General features: G+C 45.6%; 1 protein-coding gene across 1 annotated transcript in view; it reads left to right on the top strand.

Annotated features, from left to right (window-relative positions):
- Nucleotides 1–22,661, top strand: part of plxna2 (plexin A2) — a 134,479-nt gene that overhangs the window by 41,311 nt on the left and 70,507 nt on the right. Inside the window, exon 3 of the mRNA XM_084553578.1 lies at nt 2,522–2,656. Coding sequence (XP_084409704.1) covers nt 2,522–2,656 — 135 coding nt within the window. The remainder of the gene's footprint in view (nt 1–2,521; nt 2,657–22,661) is intronic.

A 22,661-nucleotide genomic window follows, 5' to 3' on the forward strand; every position in this document is an offset into this window, starting at 1 on the left:
CCCCCCCTCCCCCCACACACACACACTTTACTCAGTTGCAGCTCTCCGACACTAATGACAGAGAGAGACTGGATAATGGCTGCGGTGTTGAAATGGGGGACTGTGTAAGACCAGGCCAAACCAAAGGACACCTCTCTGGGGCACAAGGGCTTGTTTTAGTCGATGGACTCTCCTAAAATAGAGGGGCAGTAATATTTTCACAGGGGCTTGAGGGTATGAATCCAACCTGTTTGCAGCCTTTTCACCCAGACTGATAAATAATGCGGGGTCAGAACGCGGCAAGGATGGGATACTTTTAAGTACCTGAGAGAGCAGGCTAAATGCTGGAGTAAAGTGACGCAGAGGAAATGGGTGTTTTGGGCCCGAGAGTTGCTTACTCAGGTGGTAAATACTGTAGACTGGTAGCGTGGGAGTGCGGTAAAGAGATGGTGTTTTTGACAGAATTATTTTTGGTCCACTAAGCACTGGGTTTCTTCGTTTACTTGCCCAGGATTTTCTTTGCCCTTTTTTTTTTCTTCCTCATTCGCCCACCCAGAGGTGAGCCTGCCCTGCAAAGTCACGTCTAACTAACCCACTTCGCACACATGCACACATTTCTTCACGTTCTTACAATGTCGTGGGTGTGTGTTTGTGTCTACATATGTGTGAATGTAACACTTTTTAGAAGATTTACAGCCTCTATAGAAAAGCTGCTCTTTAATGTGAATACAGTCTGGATGTGGGTGTGTTTATGCGTACACAGTGGGATGGTGAGAGTGTTTGAGTGTTGGTTCCAGTTTATTTTGGTGTGGGAGACATAAGCCTTAGCTGATGGGGGGGAAATTTGTATACCCAAAAAGCAAAAAATGGGCAAAGGAGACAATAATGGTGACAGGGTAAGGGGAAGGACATTTATTATTTAGTTGAGTGTCTGCTAATTGCAAGTCCTGGTATGTTAGCGTTTTTTATAACAAAATGTTATAGAGAGAAGAGGTTTTGTTCATGACACACTCAAAGACAACTGCACGTGTGCGAGTGTGTTTCTGGCCAAATGTGAATTTAGCGGCCCCTGGACGGCGGCGAGAGACTGTGCGATAGCGATCTGATTCAGATGAACTGCAGGCGTGCAGCGGGAAGGTCGGGTTATCTTGTGATCCCTAGTGGCAGCCTGCTAGGACACATATCACAGCATGACAGACTGCTCCTACGGGCGCACACACACGAAACGTGCCCGTGCCCGGCGCCCACACTGAAACGGCGGTGAAGAGAACAGCGCCGGTCTGGCCGCGCGCCGACTCACTTTATGGATGAGCATATTTGCTGAGGTCTCCCTCCACACACTGCAGTGTCAGTAACCAGATGAAGACTGGCACGGCCCCCACATCCTGCTTTTTCTCCTCCTACATATGGTTTCCACATATGCGCTGTTTTCGGTGTTTGGATTAGTCTGCCAAGGTCAGATGTAGGTCAGCCGTGAAAGCTCAACCACTTTGAGCTCTGCTCCTTGACTGTGGTGCCTGCTGTTGAGTACCCAACTCACCCTCAAGCTTTGAAGAGAAAGCACGGGGGGGGGATCACATTTCTCCTATTTGACCGTCTGACAGTTTGACACACATTCACATACTCGTACATACATGCACGACGACTTTTGTGTGCGCACATTTGCTCATTTACCCTCCCTCTTTCCCAGCAGATCCCCTTTTTGACAGACATATGACCTTGACTTTCCCTTCTGTGATGTTTTACGGCTGCTCTTTGGTGCTGTCACAATCTGAATAGATAGATGCATGTTTGGGTGGAGGGAGGCAGGCGGGGGTGGACGGATGATAGAGCCGTCAGCTTTCATGGTTGGAGGAGGGCCTAGTGGCATGTGACATCACAGAGACATCCCAAAAAAGAATCATACTGCCCCTCTAGATTTGCCGTCTTGTTGATATATTTGGCCAACAGGATCGGGTGAAGACAGAGAAAAAAACGGGGATCTCACAGGCCCATTTAGGTCGGGGCGGTGGGGGGGTTAGGTGGCTCGTCGAGCTCATTTGAATTCTGTTCCCCTGTTTTTGCAGTTAGGTGGTCTTGGCTTCAAGTTCAAAGCCTTACTGAGGGAATACATCATTCATCAAGAGAGAGAGGAAAGGAAAACAGAGCTAAGGTTTCACAAAGGTCTAATAATATCAGCATATAATTCTTCACAGTTTTTGTAACCCCATCCTGTGAGAAGCCTAGGAGATTTACCTCATACCACGAAATTACTGATTGCCATAGATTCTTGGCAAATTTAAAAACACTTGAAAATTCAATTAATCACTTTTCTTTCTTTCTTTTCTTTTAATTCTTAAGTATTTTACTATCCAACCAGTCCTCGTGTATAATCTCCATCTAACAGTATTTCCATGTAGCTAAATAATAACCTTGTTTTTCAAATGCAGTGTGACCCACGCCTGTCATTCCTGTCAATCACTCTTTGCCTGTTTTCCCATTTCCGCTGTCGTTCTGATATAAATAGCAGCCCCTGACCTGTTTTGTGTTCTGTTTTTCTCAGATTCGCGTTGATGGACCTCCTCACGGCGGTGTCCAGTACGAAACAATATCTGTGATCAAGGACGGCAGCCCCATCCTCAGAGACATGGCCTTCTCTCACGACCGCAGCTACCTCTACGTCATGTCTGAGAGACAGGTAGGTGTTGGAAAGACGGACCGTCGAAAACCTATGGTTTCTAATAATACGAGTGCCCGTGCAGGAGAGTGGGTGGCTTTTAATGCGTCTTGGTGTGTGTGCATATGTTAAAATGTCAGGAAAAGTGTGTGAATGCTCCAGTAGGGCCCAAGATGGCTCACCTCTCAACATTACCAAATCCACCACCTACTGTTAGCTATAAATAACCTGGGAGGCACAGCGGGGAGCACTGTGACAGCGTTTGATAATGAAGGAGAACAATGAGGGCAGGGACAAAGCAAGAAATAGAGAGACAAGGAGAAGATAAGGCAGAACGAGAGAGAAAAATAGAAAGAGAGATGAAGGGCACTTGCCGGCTGGTTGGTTGAGGAGAGAGGATGAGAGAAAGAGTGATGAGGGAAAGAGGGACAGCTGGAGGAGTGCATGACTTAGAGTAAGTTTAAAAAAAAAAAAAAAAAGAGAGAGAGACAGAGTGCAAGGTCATCCTTTCACACCCCTAATGAAGTGACACAGCACTGCGGGGCGGGTGGGAAGGAGCCGATAGCCATCAATGCAGCTGACATACTAAGCAGGTAGAAGAGGTGAAGGGCGGACGAGGGTAGAAGGGGACGCAAGGACAGAGCCGAGACAAGGAGGTGGAAGGAGAGGAAAACATGGTCGAATAGGAAAAAAAAAAAAAAAAAAAAAAGAGATGACAAGAGGAGGAGAAGTGACAGGAGACGGGGGAAGAGGAGCAGCTGCAGGGGAGCGTGGCAGCGCAGCAGCCCTGGAGACAGACAACGTGCGAGGCTGTCAGTGCGAGGTGATAGATTGCCATGCTCGCTCCTTATCTCTTCTTTTAACACACTCAACAACCGGCTAGCCGGAGCTTACGAGTCAGGATACATGGTGGGCGGATGTGGTGTGAAGGAGTAATTTAGACAATGGAGTCCATTGCGGGGAGAGCGTGGAAAATAGAGGCGGCGCACATTTTACTGCGCGCCACGTTGTTTTCTTCGGCACGTGACTGACACGTCCCCGTGCTGTGTGTAGGGTTTGTCTGATTCCACGCTAACGTATAAAACAAAAAGGGGGATTGAAAAATTGATTGCTCAGTTTTTGCCAGACACTTCACTTGCTGTGAAAAGAAAACAATATAATAAAAACAGTAATAGCGCTGTATTTAGACCACTAATACTCCTGAGATCGGTGGTAAGGCTTACAGCAGTGAAGGCCAAATTATTTTTATTTCAAATGTCAAATCTCTCCTATTAGAATTTATACAGTACACGCACAAGAGTATTTTATTGTGTTTTTCCTGTGTGTTTCTACCTATCTACAGTAGGAATAAGTTACTTTTCCTGCACAAACCCAATATGTGGGTATATGTATTTGACATTCAACTTATGTCTCTCTAGCACAGACACAGATTCCACACGTCAGAAAGAGTTCGTACTGAATCCAAAGTATCTTTCCTATATTTACCAAATCCTTTATTTCCACTTATTCCTCAGATGAAACGAGCTTTTGATGTTGCGCTCATAACTGTTAGTCATCTGAATGAGAAGGGACGCTGGTGAATACTATTAGCATTCGGCTTGTAGACTCTTCTGTCTTTCTCTCCGGGGTGTGGGGAGGATCGAAGCAGACAGACGCGCACGCACGCGTACCGACACGTACACTACTTTGGGGACGTTGCCCTACATGTTCAAGGATGCCACTCGATAGTCACACCTGACGGAGTAACTGGACTGTGTGTGTGTGTGTGGAGTGATTCTGGCTAGTTCAGGTGCACTCTGTAACTTTGTAGCCCTACACTTGTAGTTACAAATGTTGCTCACAGAATTCTGTGTGCAGGAAAACAAACAAGACTTTTAAAAAAAGAAATCACGCAATGACTGGGCATTTTCCATTATTTTGTAACCAGCTGTTATCTGATTTCATGCTACACACGGCGTACAAACAGCTGGCCGCAGAGAAAGGAGTCGGTTCCTTCACTGAGAGGTCGCAGGTGTGCAGCCTGTCGCATGCAGCTCCTCATCTAACAGCTCACTGTAGCTGCTCATTCTTGTTCCAATGCCCATTCATTTAGAAGAAAATAAAATCAGCATTTAATTGTTTCATATGAATGATTTAAAAGGTTTTACGCAATCTGCGCTCTTTCAAAACCTGTATGCGCGTGTGTTTTGTCTAAATTAACGCCTTTCTGCTCAGAGGGATGTGTTAAGGATCTGAATCCATTTTTCAAGGAATCCATGAGCGCTGTTGTCCTTGTATAATACACAGAAGCCGCTTTTGAATAAGCCCTTTCACACTAGCATGTGTGTGAAAACATCCATTTGACCTTTATCTCGTCATAAGCTTAAATGTCACCCCGAGCTATACTTGAAGTCACACATCCCGGACATCACGGGATAAATCTTGTCTGAGCTCTGCTTGTTCCCGTGTGTGTTAGCGATGCCGTCTGAGGCCAAGCACATGGCGATGGGAGACGGCAAGAACAAAGGAGGGATAATATCAAACAGAAAAACCAAGGCAGATTTGGCTCCAGTTGCATTTCCTACTCTGAATAACAAAGAAGTCCTCTGTGTTTGGCACAGTGGGAAAGAGAGAGAACAGAGAATGCAGGAGAGAGACAGACGTTGAATTAGAGAGGGAGGCAGACAGATATTGGGAGGGAGAGCAATATTTGCTCAGCGAGGGCCATGCTCCCGAATCTGGCCTCTCACTCTCGCCGGTCCTCACACCTGTCTGCCCGTGGTTGGGGCTGAGAATTGTGTGATGTGCAGGCTTTTGTAAACACAAAGATGCAGGCTGGCGCCCGCGGGGACGCACAAACACACAATGCACATGCTTCCCCAGTATTCATTTGCATAGGCACCGACATAATGCGCTGGTCTTGCAATCACACGTGCACAACAAAACTATAATTACAGACACATTCAAGCACCCGTCCCCCATTCAGTATTCTAATATGGCTCCCATAAGGCTTTCCATCTCGCCTTTTTTTAGTCGCGTATATATATAAATTGCACCTACTGCATATGTATATATCTTCTTCAGCCTGACACATTCATAACCTCCACCAAGTTACATTTCAGTGAGCGTACTTCTATGCCTTGCTCTCCCTTCCTTATTTCACACACTCGAGGCACCATCATTCACTCTCCTTTCAAATGCATTTCATAGATTTCCGTTTCATATTTGATCCATGGCGCTGCCGTGTTAAACTGTGCTTCTGTTTTGTAGATGTAATGACAATAGCGTTCACCATATTAATGATGTGGTGAGATTGGCCCAATGCGAAGCAGCGCAGTGGAACTGATGAAAAGACCTGGCTCGCTGACTTTCTCTTCTCCGTGAGCAGCGTGAGTGTTTGCGTGCGCGCGCGTGTGCCTTCCTGTAGGGTGCTGTATCATTACTGACAGTCTTGAAATACATAACAGCAGGTTTTCATCTCGAGATTTATCTTCAGGGATCTATGTGTATCCACGACGGTGCCTCTGTTGAGAAAAAGTCCTTGCTGCTTGCATCATCTCTGGGTTTTCACAGGACTCACCGACTGTCCTCGTGCATCCTGTGATTGTGCAGATCCTTCATGTGGATCTCTGCCAGATCCCATGTTTGAGTCATGCTGCCTGAGCAAATGTGTGCGACTGCTTCTATATTTAGACCGATAATCCAGCGATTTTGGTTCTTGGCTGTGTAGCAGTGCCACCGGCAAACGGAGTGATGAAGATGAAAAGGTCAGAGCTGATTTAGGAGCTGCGCTGCCTTCTAGACACATCCTCGTCTCCTTCCTACTTCTCTATTTCTGTCTTTTTCCTCGGCCTGCGTCATAGAAAATGCCCCATGAAATAACTTAAATTCCAGAAGCACCTCGCTGCAGTTAATATTACATCAAAAGCTCTGGATTTCAAACTGGATACCACATCTTCCGCTGATGTAACAAAGCCCACCCGGGTATGTACTACATACAGAAACATCTGCAAGTTTCACGTGGTAACGCGCAGGGGGATTTATCTAGTGGTCCCTACTTTACATACAGTCAGATACACCGTGTCTACAGTAATCCTCCGGTGCGATAACAATTCCAGCAGATGCTTTAATCAAACAGGTAGAAAGAGTATTCATGGATGAATGGCAGCTGGAGCACAGCTAATCCACTGGTGCTTTTTTCCAGCTCATGCAGATGCAATGTACTGAATTTGCATGAGTGTTTGGTCTGGCCTCATCCCCACCGGCTACAGCCTGTCTGTCTCTTCCTCTGTCTTCCTTTCAATCATTACTCACCTCTCCTCTTTTGTCTTTTTCCCCATATCCCCTTAGCTGTTTTAACATAGTGACCAGGTCTGTATTTGCATTTGTTTGCATGCACTGTACGGCATTATGGGAGTTCAAGCCAAAGTGATTCAAGCATGCCTGACTCTTTGACCCAGAGAACAACCAAAGCAGCATTCAGTCTTTTAGTTGCTAGTCTATCAACACAATGCAGCATGCTGGGATAAACAGTGACAACTTCTACAGTGTCATTTGAGGTCTTATAGGGGCTTTTCATCCCCTTCGCGGTGAATTGTTCTGTTATGGCCGTTGGCACTCAGCAGCGGGGCGAGCACTCATCACACGCGCACAGTCGAGAAGCAGTAACTGCATTATTTCAGCTGCTTTGGTCAGCGGCCAGTACACAGAGACCAGGCCGTAATGTATTATTCATGGGGAACAATCAAGACTTAACATCTGAAAGGGTTCTGAAGTGATACCTGTGGCGCGGCCTTAGTCGCCGCCTGAAAGGGTTTTTTGAAAACACCTCGACGTAAAGAAAGAAAATGTAAACGCACAAATAACATGAAGGCGATTACGTTTTATCATGTCGTAATTAATTCCCAAGAAAACAGGCAGGTGTTGACTTAGTAATGGAGCTCAATGGTTTTTGTAATGTTTTATAGTTGTGCCACACAAGAGTACATAATGGACCTTAACAGACTTAATAGTGTTCTCAGTGAAATAGTGGCCCTCTAATTGCCAGCGCTTTATACGGATAAGTGTGAAATTCCTGCTAGCATGACCAACTGAGGGATACTGAGCTGGCTTGTAAAACAGACTCGTCTTTCATGGACAGACACACAGTCCTCCCCCTATAGAGGCGTTCAGCCATGTGCCACTGTCACTCTCCAGTACACCCATGGCTCTTTAGCAAACATTAAACCCCCTCGGCTTCCAATCCTTGTATGCCATCCTGCCTCCCTTAGCCAGCTTCATGTATGGAACAGCAACATTACAGCTCACAGATTATCAAAAAGAAAAGACCTGGCCTGGCAATTTCTTCCAGGTGCTCAGCTGTGAAATTTGAAATCCATGCATGAATTCTTTCTCTCTCTCTTTTTTTTTTTTTTTGTGTGTGAGAGTGTCCTCTCAACCTGCCCTCCCTCCAATCGCCCCCACTCTCCTCCAGCAGAGTTTTCTTCTCCGTATCCTCCAGAACCTTTGTTTGGCTGGTGTAGTTAGATTGCGAGGAAATGGGCTCGGTGGTTATCAACGCGGAGGAAATAGGATTCATTCACACCTCGTCCAGGCTTAGATTAGCTGACATGCTACCAGCTCATTAAAATGAAGGACCTTGGACCTAAAATCTTCAAAATGATTAATGTATAAACTATTATATCTCAGAAAGCTTTTTTTCCACCCACCCCCACCCCACCCCACGTTATACACAACTCCTTGTTTCACAGAGTCTCTACCACGGAGGTGGGGAGATCAATGTTAGCATGACTCATAGACCGGCAGTAGCAACGCTAATGAGAAATACACCAGGTTGAAATAAACCCTAATCATTATATGTATTTGTGTATACTCTTTTGTGTTATTTTCTAAAAGCTCAACTCTTATTTCTACCCTTTATTAAAAACCTTCCTGGTAGAGGATTCTTCTGTATCTCCTGATGAGAAACAATAATCTGACGCGAACAGAAGAAGTTCGTCAAATGCCACGTTCAGTTTCGTCCTCTTCTCAGATCGTCCTTTAAACTGTTTGTGTGTTTACTGTCAGGACTCAGATACAAAGGGGTTTCTGGCAACTACCCCAACAAGTGTTTTCCTGCCGTCCCTTGACCCTGTGCTGGCCCCCGGGGCAGTCTGGTTAGCCCGCAGCTGCCAGGGACTGAACTAGTAGTTTGACCATTGACCCCAATCTCTGCGTTTCTCACCAGTCTGTCTATCTGTGACATTCAGACAAAGAGTCCCAATATCCTGACTACCCACCATTACAGCACAAAGGACAATCAGGAGGCAGCTTTCATGAGGAAGAGCAATCAGTCGAATGTACTGAATTTAGTTAGCGACTCTGTCAAGTCCCCCAGTCTGTCTCTCTCCCTCTCAAGTCTTTTTCTTCAGTCCCATTTTTAACACAATTCAAGTTTGAACATCAGAATGCTAAATATTCTCCTCTGCTACTTCTGAATGTGAAATGCATCCCACCGGGTGTAAGAATATCTTCTATCTTCTCATACGTTCCTGAATGTTGCCTGATTCCCCAGCTGTATCCGTGGTTGCCTTTTTAGTCCCATGAATATGGATTTGAAAGGACGTATTGTACAACGTAGACCTTCAACTGAGGTCAAATGAGGTTCGCTTTAGATTGCACACCCGAGGTGCCATATATGCCTGGTAACTATAAAGCCCGCCACCCTGTTTATATGAGAGAAGTGACCTGAGCAAATGTTTTCCGACATGCATGAAAAGACTTGTGCCAACATGTGGACCACGCATCCGCATCTGATTTTCAACTGAGCTGATTACAAGTGGGGAACCTCGGCCTGTTTTTCAGTTTTCTTTGATAAACCTTGACAACAGACAAACATCTCCGCGAGAGCCTCCTGTCTGTCAGAGAGCAGGTGCCGGCCTTGATAGATCGGCCATCACGTTTTATCTGGGATGTAAGCGCTGTGCAGGGGGGGGGGGTCAGCCTGGGAGCTGTAGGGTCGAGGGCCAGCAAATCAATTGCACGGCTTTCTCCTTACCCAGGTGTTCTGCAGTTGGAAGAGGGGCCTGGGGTGCAGCTTGGAACCTTGGGCTTAGATTCTTCGCTGCTTCTCTGACGGCTTCACTTGATATTGACACCGGGACAAATTAGGATAAATTCCCCTGTCAATACCCACATCCAATGTTATTGATGATGCCATTTAGCTTTTCATTCTGAAGAAACCGCTTTCAACGCTGTCCCGCTTGTTAGGCTCCCTTAATCGGGAGCTTTGTGTGTGTGTGTCTGCGCGTGTAAACGTGCAATTATGTGTTTGAAGTAAATAAACTTGTCTGACAAGTAGTCCTAGCTTAGTGGTAATTGACTTTAAGTTGTGTGCTTTGCATGTATTTCAGCATTTTATAGCATCTTGAACGTTTAAAGCATATTTATTTTAATGTGTGCCATTCTTATATTCGTTCTTTATATTTGTCTCTGTTCCTTGCTGCCGCTCATGTCTTGAACTCTGCTTGACTGCCTTCCTGATTAAATTTTCATTCAACATTTTCTTTATTTATAGGAAAAGTGTTCATTAATCAACTGAAAATGCGCCGCTGTTAGCCGGATAGCTCATGTTGAGGTGCTGGCCTCTTGGCAAGCTTCTAAAACCAATGTAGCGATTTTTTGCTTTGACCACATAAATACTCACTCTGTCTCTAGTCCCATTTCTCTCAACAATAATCTCAATGTCGGTCGATTAGGGGGTTTTCAGTCATAGGACTGTGTATCATGTGACACTACATGTGTTGAATGGAAAGATGTGTGGCGCAGACTACTTTTTTTTCCTTCTCAGAAATCCCACCAACCACACATGTGCCTCATTTCCTGACTGATTCAGAAATGTTAGAAGGTTTATATGCATCAGTGTTTACACAGTGCTGTCTCTCACCATTGTGAGGTCAGGGGTTATGTGAAGTTCAAGGGTTCACTGAGAGTGTTCATCAAACTGAAGGGGTCACTCAGCGGGTCAGTCAAAGATGCCCCTTCTCTGAACTATATGTTTTTACATCATCCATCTGCTGGGCCGCTGCTACTCAGCCATTTCGTTCTCATGATGACCGATATGTGTCCTTCCACCTTCCAGCCGTGTTCTAGCGATGTTTTACATGTCTGAATGTTGAGCTCTGTTTGCCCCCTCTGCGCTAGCCCACCTAACAAAGGCACCTCATTTGCATGAGTCCCTGAACAGGCATTGTTAATTGACTTAAGCCAGGATTAGTGTTAATCAGGTTTTGTGCCCTGGAACCATTGGCCAATCCTAACCTCATTATTTGATAGCAGCACACGTCCTGTCAGCCCCCATCAAGCTGTTAATTAATAGAAGCCTGTGCACACTAGAGTCCCAGCCCGGACCCCTTCTTACCTCCCATTTGCCCCTCATCCCTCATTTCTCCCCTCCCTGACTCGAAACCAAGACCCAGGTCAATACAAAGTAACTCAGTGTACAAGCTGTGAGTTAGCGACCAGACCATGGGACTGTATTAGGAAACCACACAGCTGTTATTACACGTGGTGGTTTGCTTTCAGGTAAAATGGCCTCCAAATGAATTAATTTCTGAAGCCACATGAGAGAAATGGCAGATTTATGTCTCAGGTTATCATCTTGCACGTCGACACGTCTCTCAATACCAGCTTAAACATCACGGCTTTCTCCCTCCACAGCTCTTCTGCTGGTGTCTTACTGTATGCTGGCCCCTTGACATAATATGAGATAATAAGGATACTTGATCTTTAGTGACTCTGACGCCTCTCTAGTCTTTTACTATTAGCGAGATGACAGTTGCTGATTTAACGCCTCTAAAAAATTTATGTATGTATGTGCATTTTATCTACCATGCACAATTTCTCCAAAATTCTCCACAAGACAAATGCATGTTTAAGTAGGGACTCGAAGCTGTGATTTACAGAAGGATTTTGTTGCAAATATTTAAAAATAAAAACTCAATAGATGGCGGGGCCAGTTTAGACACAAGCTAAAAGCAACCTGAGTGGTAAACTTGTATTTGAAATTGTTTAAAGTTGTGGAAACATGTTATTCATCTCTGGTTAGTCTCCAGTTTCAGTCACGTTAGTATTATTATTATTTTTTGTTTTTTTCTGAAATTCAGAATTACTTAAATCTTATCTGTCTTATGTGTCTATATACAGTATGTGCGTGAACCGGTGTGTATATTGTCGTGTGTAGTGTATGTATGCATATGTGCATGCAGACTTTGTCACTTTGTGAATGTGAGCCAAAGGAACAGTCCAGGGGCCATCCTGCCAGAATAATCAGCTCTATAATTAAGAGCTGTGAGTATGTCAACTGCCTTCATACCACCCCCCCCACCCCTTTCTGTTTCTTTCACTCTGTCTGTCTGCCTCTATAATGGCACAGCATTTCACTGTTTCCTCCCTGAGCCTATGCAGAATGTTCATGACATTTATTGTGAAACTAATGGCAGTGCTTCAGTCCTCCTAATTGTAGGCTTTAATTGCAATAATTATTTACAAGCCTAATTAGAGCCTAGAGAGTGTCAGGGAGAAACACGAGTGCCAGTTGAAAGAATCGCGACAGGGTTTGTCAGGAGCTAGGCAAAGAGTAAAGTGAATGTGGTGGCAGTGTTTTGTCTATAATTGGGGGAGGCCACGTCTGCAAGTCTCTCTGCCTCTCTCACACTTGCTGTCTCTTTTTGCATCTGTTGGTTTCCTTCTTCCCTGGTGTTGAGATGGGACTCCAATCACCAAGTGCAGTGCAGTGTATATGGTTTTGAAGCTGGGCCCACACGTGACTGGAGCAGCAGCAGACTTCTGGTGGTAAAGGTGTTTATTTACAGGTCTATGGTTGACTGTGAAGACAGTTGAGAGGGACTGGCAGCTGATTTTCCTGCACCGCCAGCTGCCTTCTAAAGGGGGGATGAAGGTGTGTGCACACATGCATCTTACATGCGTTTGTCATTGAGTGAATTTGAGTGCACCGGCTCCTAGGTTCATTTGCCACAGTTTGGCAGATACTCTGGAGATCTTTTGTGTTTGTGTGTGTGAGTGTGTGAGTTTTTCTCTCTGTGATGTGGTCATGCTGCCAGGGCTGCAATATGCTCTTTGTCCGTCCTTCACACGGCCAGCCTTGGTAAACAGGCTACAGCAGGAGAGCTTCTGTATTTTGATGGGCTACCCGTGACAGCTCAGCCCTTTCTTCTTCCTTTCCCTCCATTTGCTGGGGTTGTGCAATACACATACCCCGATTTTCAACACTTCTTTCCCCCCGTTCCCTTCTCTTTTCCCCCTTTATTCTCTCCTGTCAGAGAAGCGTCCGACGGGAAGACTCAATCCCACAATGCCATTCTCCTATCCCCTGCGGCTCACTTTGACAAAACTGTCAGGCTGAGCCCTGATGATGGATGTAGTATTGTACACTGTGCATAAGTGTGGGTCTACATCTGTGTATGTGTTTATGAGTTACTGCAAATGTGTGTCTCGTGATGTTAAAATAGGTTTAATACTATATTTTAGATTCTTACTGGGCACATGGATTATTTCTGTGTGCATGGAAGTGAATTAGTGCATCTACCTTTTACTAGTGAATGTGCCGCAGATCATGCTCTGTATTTACATTTCTGCATCTGAACACTGACTATGGTCAGTGCTAAGGAGGTGATAACATGACGTATGCCTCTATATTGTGTGTGTCAAATATCAAATATCGAAAGTGTTGGAACACACACAGACTGACACCGTCGCAGACAAACATTTATTTATGCCTACTTGTACATATGCAGGCACACACATTCTGCTAAGGCCGGAAGATGAATGTGCACGGATGGATAACATATCTCCAGTTCAATATTTGAGGAAAAATATTAGAAAGAGCACCGGCTAGATAAGGGCTGTGATTTAAACAGCGTGTCTGCTGACAGCCTGTTGAAATATTACCCTTCTTGCCAACTTGTAAATCGGATATTTGGAGCCACAAGGATCACATGGTGGTAACGGATAGGGCCACAGAGCGGCGGATGGGGGTGGTGGTGGATTTGGGATGGAAATCCTACACTAGAGATTTTTGAGGGACCACTCACAATGGATGCAGCATCCAGAGCTGTTCAAAGTTCACACGGGGAACCAACAAAAAAACAAAAAAAAAGCAATACACCTCAGAGGCAAAACGTTTATTTATTTCACACTTTCCAAAAGCAACCGGGGAGTAGTTAATTTGGCTGCACCGAAGCAGCTGTCTGAGAATTGTGGGATGAGAGGGAGAAAGAGACGGAGGGTGGAGAGAGGAGAGAGACGAAGAGAGTGAGACACAAAGGCAGTTTGGGCTCATTATGTTGATTTTTTTTCCTCCACTGCCAAACAAAGACACCCAGGCACTTTTAGACACACCAGTGAAGATCACTCACTGCTTTCCTTCTCCTTCTCGCCCCACTGAGCTTCTTTATAGGCAAATCTAATAATGTCCTCTCCTCTGAATAAGCGTGTTTTTCCCATAGCCTTTGTTTCTATATTTTTCTTAGGGAATCAAATTATGGATTCAATCATAGGCTCTATTATAGGGTCTGAGAAGGGTTTCTAGCCTCAGTAATACTTGAGACTCTCATTAACATTTCCGTTCTGAACACCAGCTGAGGAGTATTATGTGCATTTTTCAATTGCAAGCATACACACATACTGTATGTGCATGCGTGCATCTTTGCAGACCTGCCGACCACGTGTAACCAGATGCAGACACACATATGCACGCACACAGACAGCCGCAGTTTAGATGAAGTGTCCCTTACCACCTGAGCCTAGTTATCAATGCCTCCCCTCCTATCTGTCCCCTCTTCTCATTCATCACAGACTAACATTCATCTTGGCACAAACACACAAGCTTGCACTTATGCACAAGCAACAGCCCTGAGAGCAGTGGGGTGTAACCAAACCCTTCATTTGTATGTACATCATGTGCACAAGGAGAGATGCTGAGACAAAGAGAACAAACATGCTCACGTGCACATAAGGCAGCATGTATGTGTGCACAAAAAATAAAAAAAAAAAAATAAAAATTAACACACTCAGACATGCACTGTGGAGTCCCTCTGTGGATCAGAATTCATTTCTGTCTGCTTTTCCCTTCCAAATCAATACCCCCGTTGGTCGACAGACAGCCGTAAGTGTGCCAGGGAGGCTCCCTAGCCTTAGTGCTCTCCCCATACAGACACACACACAGTCACACACACACACCCATGCCTGTTGATGTGTGATGGCCTCTGCTGCTTCCTTATTAACTCCTCACATGCTGACTGAAGCATACACCTCATTACTGGCTGCATTGACAGTCTGGGATCCCACTGAGAGACACCCAGACTAGTCGGACCAAGACAGACAGGCCAGAGATGGATCGAAAGAGGTACAGTGACGCGACAGACATGCAGAATGTCACGGAGACGAGCTGTCCAGACGGGTGGGTAAAAATAGGTTAAGGCAGGTATTTTGACGGACAAGAAAATCAGTCAAAAAGGCTCAGCTGAACGCAGGCAGAAAGGAAAGGGACATAAATAAACATAATAATGAGGGAGGCAGATATATTGACAGACATTTTTGACTTTCACTGTCATACATATGGACTGACCATGAGATATACAGAGAGAGGGGGTTGCAGGAGAAGGCTGGCGTTAAATGAAAAGTAACAAGTTGTTAATGTAGACATTAAGCATCACTCATAGAAACAAATTCGCTGACTATATCTGCCGTACATTCATTTCCTTCTACCGCAGGTTAAGCACACTTGACGCTCCATTTTTCCTCAACTTCAACTTTTCAACCAGACGGTTTTCCAATCCACTGCTAATTTCATATCATATTAAGAGATGAAGTGGCGGCTCTTTCCAGACACCCTGTCCCATTAGCATTCATGCCCAGTTTATCATGATGTCTGACGGTGGCTAAGTGGAGGAATCTTGCCTTTTATGAAATCAGCATGGCAGAAAAGTAGACTTTCATTAGGCAAACAAAACCCCTAATTCACAGGCTTCATTTGCAGTCTGCTGCAGAACTCCTCGAGCCCATGTGATGTACATATGCAGAGTGATGAGATGCATTGCTTTCGCTTGCGAATAAAAAGACATTTCTTATGTTCCGAAAGAGTTACTAAATTAAGGTTCCATCTGATTTGAATCCAATTTAAGTAAATCCAGCATGTGTCACTGTCGTGTGTCAGTGCGTCACTTCTTATGTCTACACGACTGCACACGCTCACACACACACGTTCACGAACACTCTTGGGCACTTTCACAGCCCCCTGTCCCTGTCTCTTAAATGTCAGTGTGGGCCTTTAAACCAGTTGCCAGTGAGCAAGTGTGGTAGAGAGGGCGGGGGGAAGGGGGGGGGCTGAGAGTTCAAAGTGGTCAGACAGCGTGGATGTAATTTCCTCCTTTTAGCCTCCTGACTGAATTACTGCGCAAAGAGGCCACCTCGACTGGGAGCTGTGAAGGAGAGCGAACCCGGTAGCGCAGAAGAGTGGGTTCAGGAGGGGGAAAAGAGTAGGAGAAGAGATGGGGAGATAAGTGGAAAAGAAAGGCGAGAAAGGCTCGGGAAAAGGAGCCGGGGACTTTTAGATCATATCAACCGTATCCATCTTAAAATCTTGTATAAGAAGGCGCACGTAACTAAAGGCTGTGGAGGTATCATTAACAGGACTTGACATTGTGCTTTTAAGTGAAGCTGTTAAGTCATGCATGAGTAAATTAATGTTTTTTTTTTCTTTGCAAGTGTTTTTCTATGGTTGTTACTTGGCACAGCGCTTTATTTGCAGCGAAAAAAGCTGCAATGGACAGACAAAATGTCGAGCTGCGGTTGAAAACCTGATGTTACTCCATGTTACTCCTTTGTTTATTATCTGAACATCATTTTTGATTAAAGTTATTGAACTTGAGTGTCGTGGGACCTTTAAAGCTCCTGGCACCGAGGGCTTCAGTGATCTGCAACGTATAGAAAACGCGGAGGTGAGGCACGATCAAAACGCACACACTTTTCGGCCTGACCTATTCCCCTTCTCTCCTTGCCCAAAAAGAGGATTGAAGTCATACATAATTAATACACTCCTTTCTGTATTGACTGGCTGGATTTTTCATCCTCCTCACTGGTCGATGCCCTCAGTCCATTATTTCTACGCTTGCACTCCCTCCACTGACTCACGCGCCCCCGTGACTCCTCCCTCAAGTCGTCTAGTCTGCAGTGCACAGACACACACAAACAAAGATTATTGCTTTGTTATTGCCCGCTGTAATTTTTCGTCTTTAATTCGTGCGGTTGGCTATTAGTGCAGGGGACATGTGCTGCAATTGAATTGTGTGCATTGTTTGTATGAAAAGGGACTTCCCTTTTTTCTTTTTGTGCACAGGCACTGTATGAGAGGGAGGGTGTACCACCTACCCAGGCCAGAGAAGACTAATAAAATGCTTTTTGAGTTCTCTGTAACAGGAATCGCTGCTAAAATGTGATGACCAGTTAGAGGAACCATGTATAATTTTTGTGTTATTTCCCAAAATGAATGTTTGAGTCTTTGACTTACAAACATCCATCTAGAAATGGTATCCTTGTTTCCACTAATTGTCACACAGTAGTCATCTATTGTATTCCAAGTCCATTCCATTTTTACATTGATAAATAGCTTGGTTTTATATACTTTGTGCCACTGGACTTACACAAAGAAGCCACACTCTGGGCCACATGCATTCCTCCACAACATTTACTAGTCTTTGTCAGAGATGTCCTGAAGAAAGCACTGAACTGTATTTTTACCACTTGGAATAAGTAGTTATTGTTCCTGCGTTAACATTAACACTTAACGGCCACAGCTTCAGAGTTCAAACTGCGGTCAGAAAGCTCATGCTTGACCTGTTCCTCCCCTTTTTCCCTGCATGGCAGTTTGTCTCCTGCCAGTCTGTTACTTCTGATGAGCTGCCAGGGACCAGTCCTGGCTAGGACCGAGAGGTGTGGAGGGGGTTAAAGCCCTAATACGGGGTGGAGGCGGGCGTGTTTGGGTGCATTCAGTGCTGCTTCATATGGGGGATTGGGGGAAAAACCGTACCGTTTTTCCTTTTATATCCACCTTAGCCTAGTATCAATTGAGAGCGAGTTGGTGGGCCCGCCTTGGTTGTCGTGCGTGCTTTACAATCCCTCCCTCCAACTAGCTCCCAGCTTTTCTCACCCTTTCATTCTGTCTTTAAACCCGGCCTTATGGTGCTCCAGTGTCTTGATGTTTTCAATTGACCCAAATCTGGGAGCTCAGGCCAAATCCAATAAACAAAATGTGCGCACGCATGTGTTTGTGTGCAAGTGTTTTGTCTTTGAGCGGGTGTATAGAAAGAAATAAGGAAACAGACGCACTAAGAGACCTGGCTGTGATAATAAAGGATAAAAGCTCCCATTTTCACACCTGATCATTTCTGCTGTATGGGAGATGGCCGTTTGTAGACGAGGCAAGCTGTATTGTTTAATTTTACATCTGCCTTTTCTCTCTCGTGTTTAGCCTCTTAAAATCAATGAGTAATATCTACTCTGAATGCTATCTCTTCTACTTCGAAATCAGTTAGTCTGAAAACCACCCAGCATGAAAGGGTCTGGCCTTCGGAAATAGTGCTAATACACAATGTTACTCCCATAACTCCCATTGAATTCTCCTTACTTCAGTGGATCCACAACCTATTGTGCATTAGCGTTGTACACCGTGCTTTAATAAATGGTAATACGGGAGCAGAAAATCAATATTGGGCATTTCCACACAAAACTTGTCTCTTTCAAATGACTCGTCAGCGAGCCCTCTGACATCTGTAACAAGAAAAGCGACAAAAACAAGCGGTCTACGAGCAGTTCCTTTCACCACGGAACAGAGCAGCAGATAGCAACGGCGTGTCTCCAGGGGATAAAGGTTGTAGGTTTATTTTATATGTGCACGATGAGGAGGATTTTTATGTGTTGCCATTATGCCGCAATTACTTAAACGCATTTGCTCTTGAACGTGGGCTGTAAGCCGTCATCAGAGCTCCCAGCTGTTGTGGTATCTTTGCACATTCAACTCAAGGCACTGCAAAGGGTCACCACCCACACACCCCAGACAGTCACGTCCATGCCCTGTCCTTAATCAGGCTGGGTGTTGATTGGTGTCTTGGGGCCTGATTATTCTTTGACTAGCCACAAGACTTCAGCAGAACATCTCACTTTCTCTTCTCTTCAGGGCGAGGATGGATATTGATGATCGGGCTGAACAACTTACTGATTGTAGTCTGAGACGGCAAACACACATAGGAAAGAGTATTCTCATTTTCAGCCTTAAAAACAAACACAAATTAAACAGATTCAGACAGGAAAGGATTGTGCTTTAGATGAGGACTTTGTGTTTTTTGTTGTTTATATTACCATGAGAGAATGCCATTCCTTGTGGGTGGATGTCAACAAGCTGGAGTCAACAAGGAGATGGCTCTGCCACAACACTACAGAGCGGATTTGTTCGGGTCTTAAAGAGTATAGTGGATGGATTTTTTGTGAGTTGAGGATAAGAGGACCAGTAGGAGGAGGAGAGAGGGAGAAAAGAGACACAGGAGATGTAGCCTCGCTTGGATTACTTGAGCAGATTAAAGGGTGGCCTGTCAGGGAAGTGGCTCAGGCGCCCTTGTGTAGGTAGCCTTAATGCAAGAAACACTGGCTGCAGGGTCACTGTGGGAGTAAGAGACTCATGGGCCTGTAGATTTCATTGGTTTTCATTCATTCAGCCGCAAGTATTTGCTCTGCTTTTGTGCCTTTGTCATTAGGCCCGCTCAAACACACACACACACAGTCAGATACACCCCTCCCATGCTCTCCCTCTTTCTCTCTGCTGGAATGGGTATTGTGTTCATGATCGATGTGCCTCATTCCAGTGACGTGGTAGCCTGGCTAACTCTCATTAAAAATGGATAGGGTGTAGAGGAGCCGCCAGCATGTGCGCGTGTGTGTGCGCGCATGTGTGTGTGTGTGTCTCTATACATGTTTAAAAGGAGGTGTAGGTGGCAGGAAGTCCCAGAGGTGCCAGCTGTTTACCGTGCACTGCTCAAGGTTTCGAAGGTTGGACAGAGTGGTGGTGGCGGTGGTGGATGGAGGGGTGTTCCTGAGGTCAGAGTCAGGGCTGTTGCCTTGGCAACAGCTTACCAAATAGCTTCCTCTCCATTACTGGTAACGGTGGGATTTTTCTCTTTCTGTCGTTGCCTCTTTGCACAGCCCACCGAGACACATCTGGCTACACACAGACTATCCAGTCCTATCAGAACACAGGGCAATGGTCCGTTTCCACTCTTTGGTCCTCTTTTATCCCCTTTTTTTTCCATTCTCTCTTTTTCTGTCTTCTCTTCCAATTCTGCCCCTGTGCCCTCATCCATCACAGAGGTGCAGTGAGCATGGCTGGGTCTCTGGGCAGCGGGGCAGAGGAGAGCTGAAATGGAGCCACCATTCATTCTCAGCCGCGGAGACAGTGGAACAGATGAAAGTGTTCCTGCTGATCTCTAATGCACATACATTGTCAGTCTCTCTTGGGTGCCACAGCCAAACACCTCTATCTTCTGCCGTGCCTCCTCTTCGCTCCCAAAGAAATTAAAAATGGGGGCGGGGGGGGGGCAGACACGAGAAAGGAAGCAACACATGTATTATGGGATCTCTCTGTGACAATGCTATCAACTCAGTGTTTTCGTGTTTCCCTGAGATTCAACTGCAACAAAACTGTCTACTTCATCATTTATCATCGTGCATTGAAAGTTCTCAACGTTTGTTTCCCTGAATGGCAGCTACAGGCACTAGGTGAAGGTTAGAGTAATTAATTATACAAAAATGTGACATTAAAAAAAGAATACTCTTTTCAGACTGCGGCTGTTGTTTAATTTAGTGATTTAGGTAAGAATTACGCCATGCATAAATCTCTTGCTTACTGATGTGTGAAGGCTGAACATTAATACCGCTGCCCAAATCCCTAGCTATACATTTCAATAAAAGGAAGAATACCCTTGCATTAGTGAAGCCTCGGCTATAATAATGAAAGCTTCGGCCTATTCAGCTTGAGACTGAAAGAGAGGAAGCTGTTTTAACCCCCGGCTGTCAGTCAGTCACCCAGGTTGCTCCTGTATGCGACTCCACTGTAGCCTCTCTGGTTGAATAACCCCCCGCTAAGGTCATCCTGAGCTGGAATTTTATTAGCATTCATTTAAGCAGAGCACAGTGCTCCTTACTGACAGTGCTCGTCCTACCTCGGGTCAGCTGTGGGTGTGAATGTGTTCTGGGGAGACGGAGAAAGTCGGAGGAATTATCAGATCACACGTGGGGCTTTTTTTTTTTTTGTCTTCTTTGAAAACCCAGGAACAACAATCTGCACATCCGTTGTGGCGCTGTGCATGTGTGTGTACAAACGCGCACACACACACACACACACACGGGCGCGCGCATACGCAGTGGGAGAAGGGGCTTCATTGTGCAGCCCTGCTGTGTTGAGTGACTGTAGCGTGTGCTGGGCAACAGCTGCTGTGATCCCCCCCCTCTACCCTCCCTCACCCCGCCCCCCCCTCTGCACCTCCACTACTGGCCCATGCTGGCCTGAACATCAATACACTCACAGAGACATAGACACACAATGTACAGCACACAAGCACACTTCCCACTTTATTCTGAGCTATTTCACTTCTCAGTTTTTGTTCCTGATGCTCTCCTGCTTCAGTATTACCCTCCTTACCTTTCTTTTGTGTTTCGGTCTGTACTGTATCAGCTGACAGCGTACTGTGTCTGCTCCATGAGGGACACCCTGAGCTCCCCCCTTTACTCTCCCGACTTTCCCCACTGACAGCTGTCTCCACACTCTAACCCTTTCATGGAGCTGGGCCTCTGTGAAAGTTATACTATAAAGTTTCACCAGCTTCATGCGTGCTTTGCAAAGGATCTGAAGACTTTGTTTTTAGGTTAAGAAAGATTCAGAGACTTAAAAGCACACACACACACACACACACGCAGACTGAGTTGCTGTTTCCAGAGCCAAGTCCCACTCCTGGTGGGCTTGTTTGTCATCAGTTTCAGCTTCTGCTGCTGATGTGACCCCGTCTGCAGCTCATTACAGCATGCCACCTGTTTGTCCCGAAGCTAGGCAAGACGCGCACACAAACAGGGTTTGTTGAGGTGACAGGGGGTTAATCTAACAGGAGTGTCCATGGTGGAACTGCCACACAGACTGTCAACTGCGCCGTGTCAATGGCTTTCTTTGTCCTCAGGGCCCTTCTCTCTGTTGCCGCAGGGTTGAGGATCAGGCAGACAGGTGGATGGTTATTGAGCTTTTGAAGAGCAAAGAGAGAGAAAAAAAAAAAGATATATAGGCTGCAACAGTATACAGTATATAGCTAGCTGCTCACAGCAGCTGACAGCTTTGCCAGCTGTGATGTTTCAGAGGCCGTGCAGTAGCGGATACATGATCAGTTTTTTTTTTTTTTATATACCACAGATGTATAGAAAAACGTTAGATGGACATCCAGCTGTTGCTTCTTCCTAGCTGGCAGTTAATTTCCTTCTACGGTGCTTACAGCAATTAATATCACCCAATTGTGTGCGATATGCACAGGGTCAGAAAAACACTTAAAAGGTGTTACTTGCACCCTTCATTCACTCCCACACATTTTACAGAGGAGCCACTTATTAGACATTGATCTGAGCCCGAGGCTTGGAGCTGAACAGGGCACACACTGTCAGTGTCTGTTGTCATTACCCAACGAGGCAATTGTCAGGAAATTGGAAGACACGCGGACTCGCAAATTCACTTTTTCATTTTTTATTTTTTTTTCTCGTGTCTCTGTTCATCGGCTGGTGTTTCTGTTGCTTTGTGTGTCAGTGCGCGTACCTTTACCTGCCGACACGCTGAGATGCAGAGGCGCGAGTAGGGCAGCCCCATGGGACGCCGGGAAGTCAGACAAACACACACACGCATGCTCTGACCTCTGGATCCACAGACTGAACACACAGACCGAGGCCCTTGAGAGTGAGGCGAACCGTA

The sequence above is a fragment of the Chelon labrosus genome (genome assembly GCF_963514085.1).
Source record: "Chelon labrosus genome assembly, chromosome: 10".
NCBI classification, from domain to species: Eukaryota; Metazoa; Chordata; class Actinopteri; order Mugiliformes; family Mugilidae; genus Chelon; species Chelon labrosus.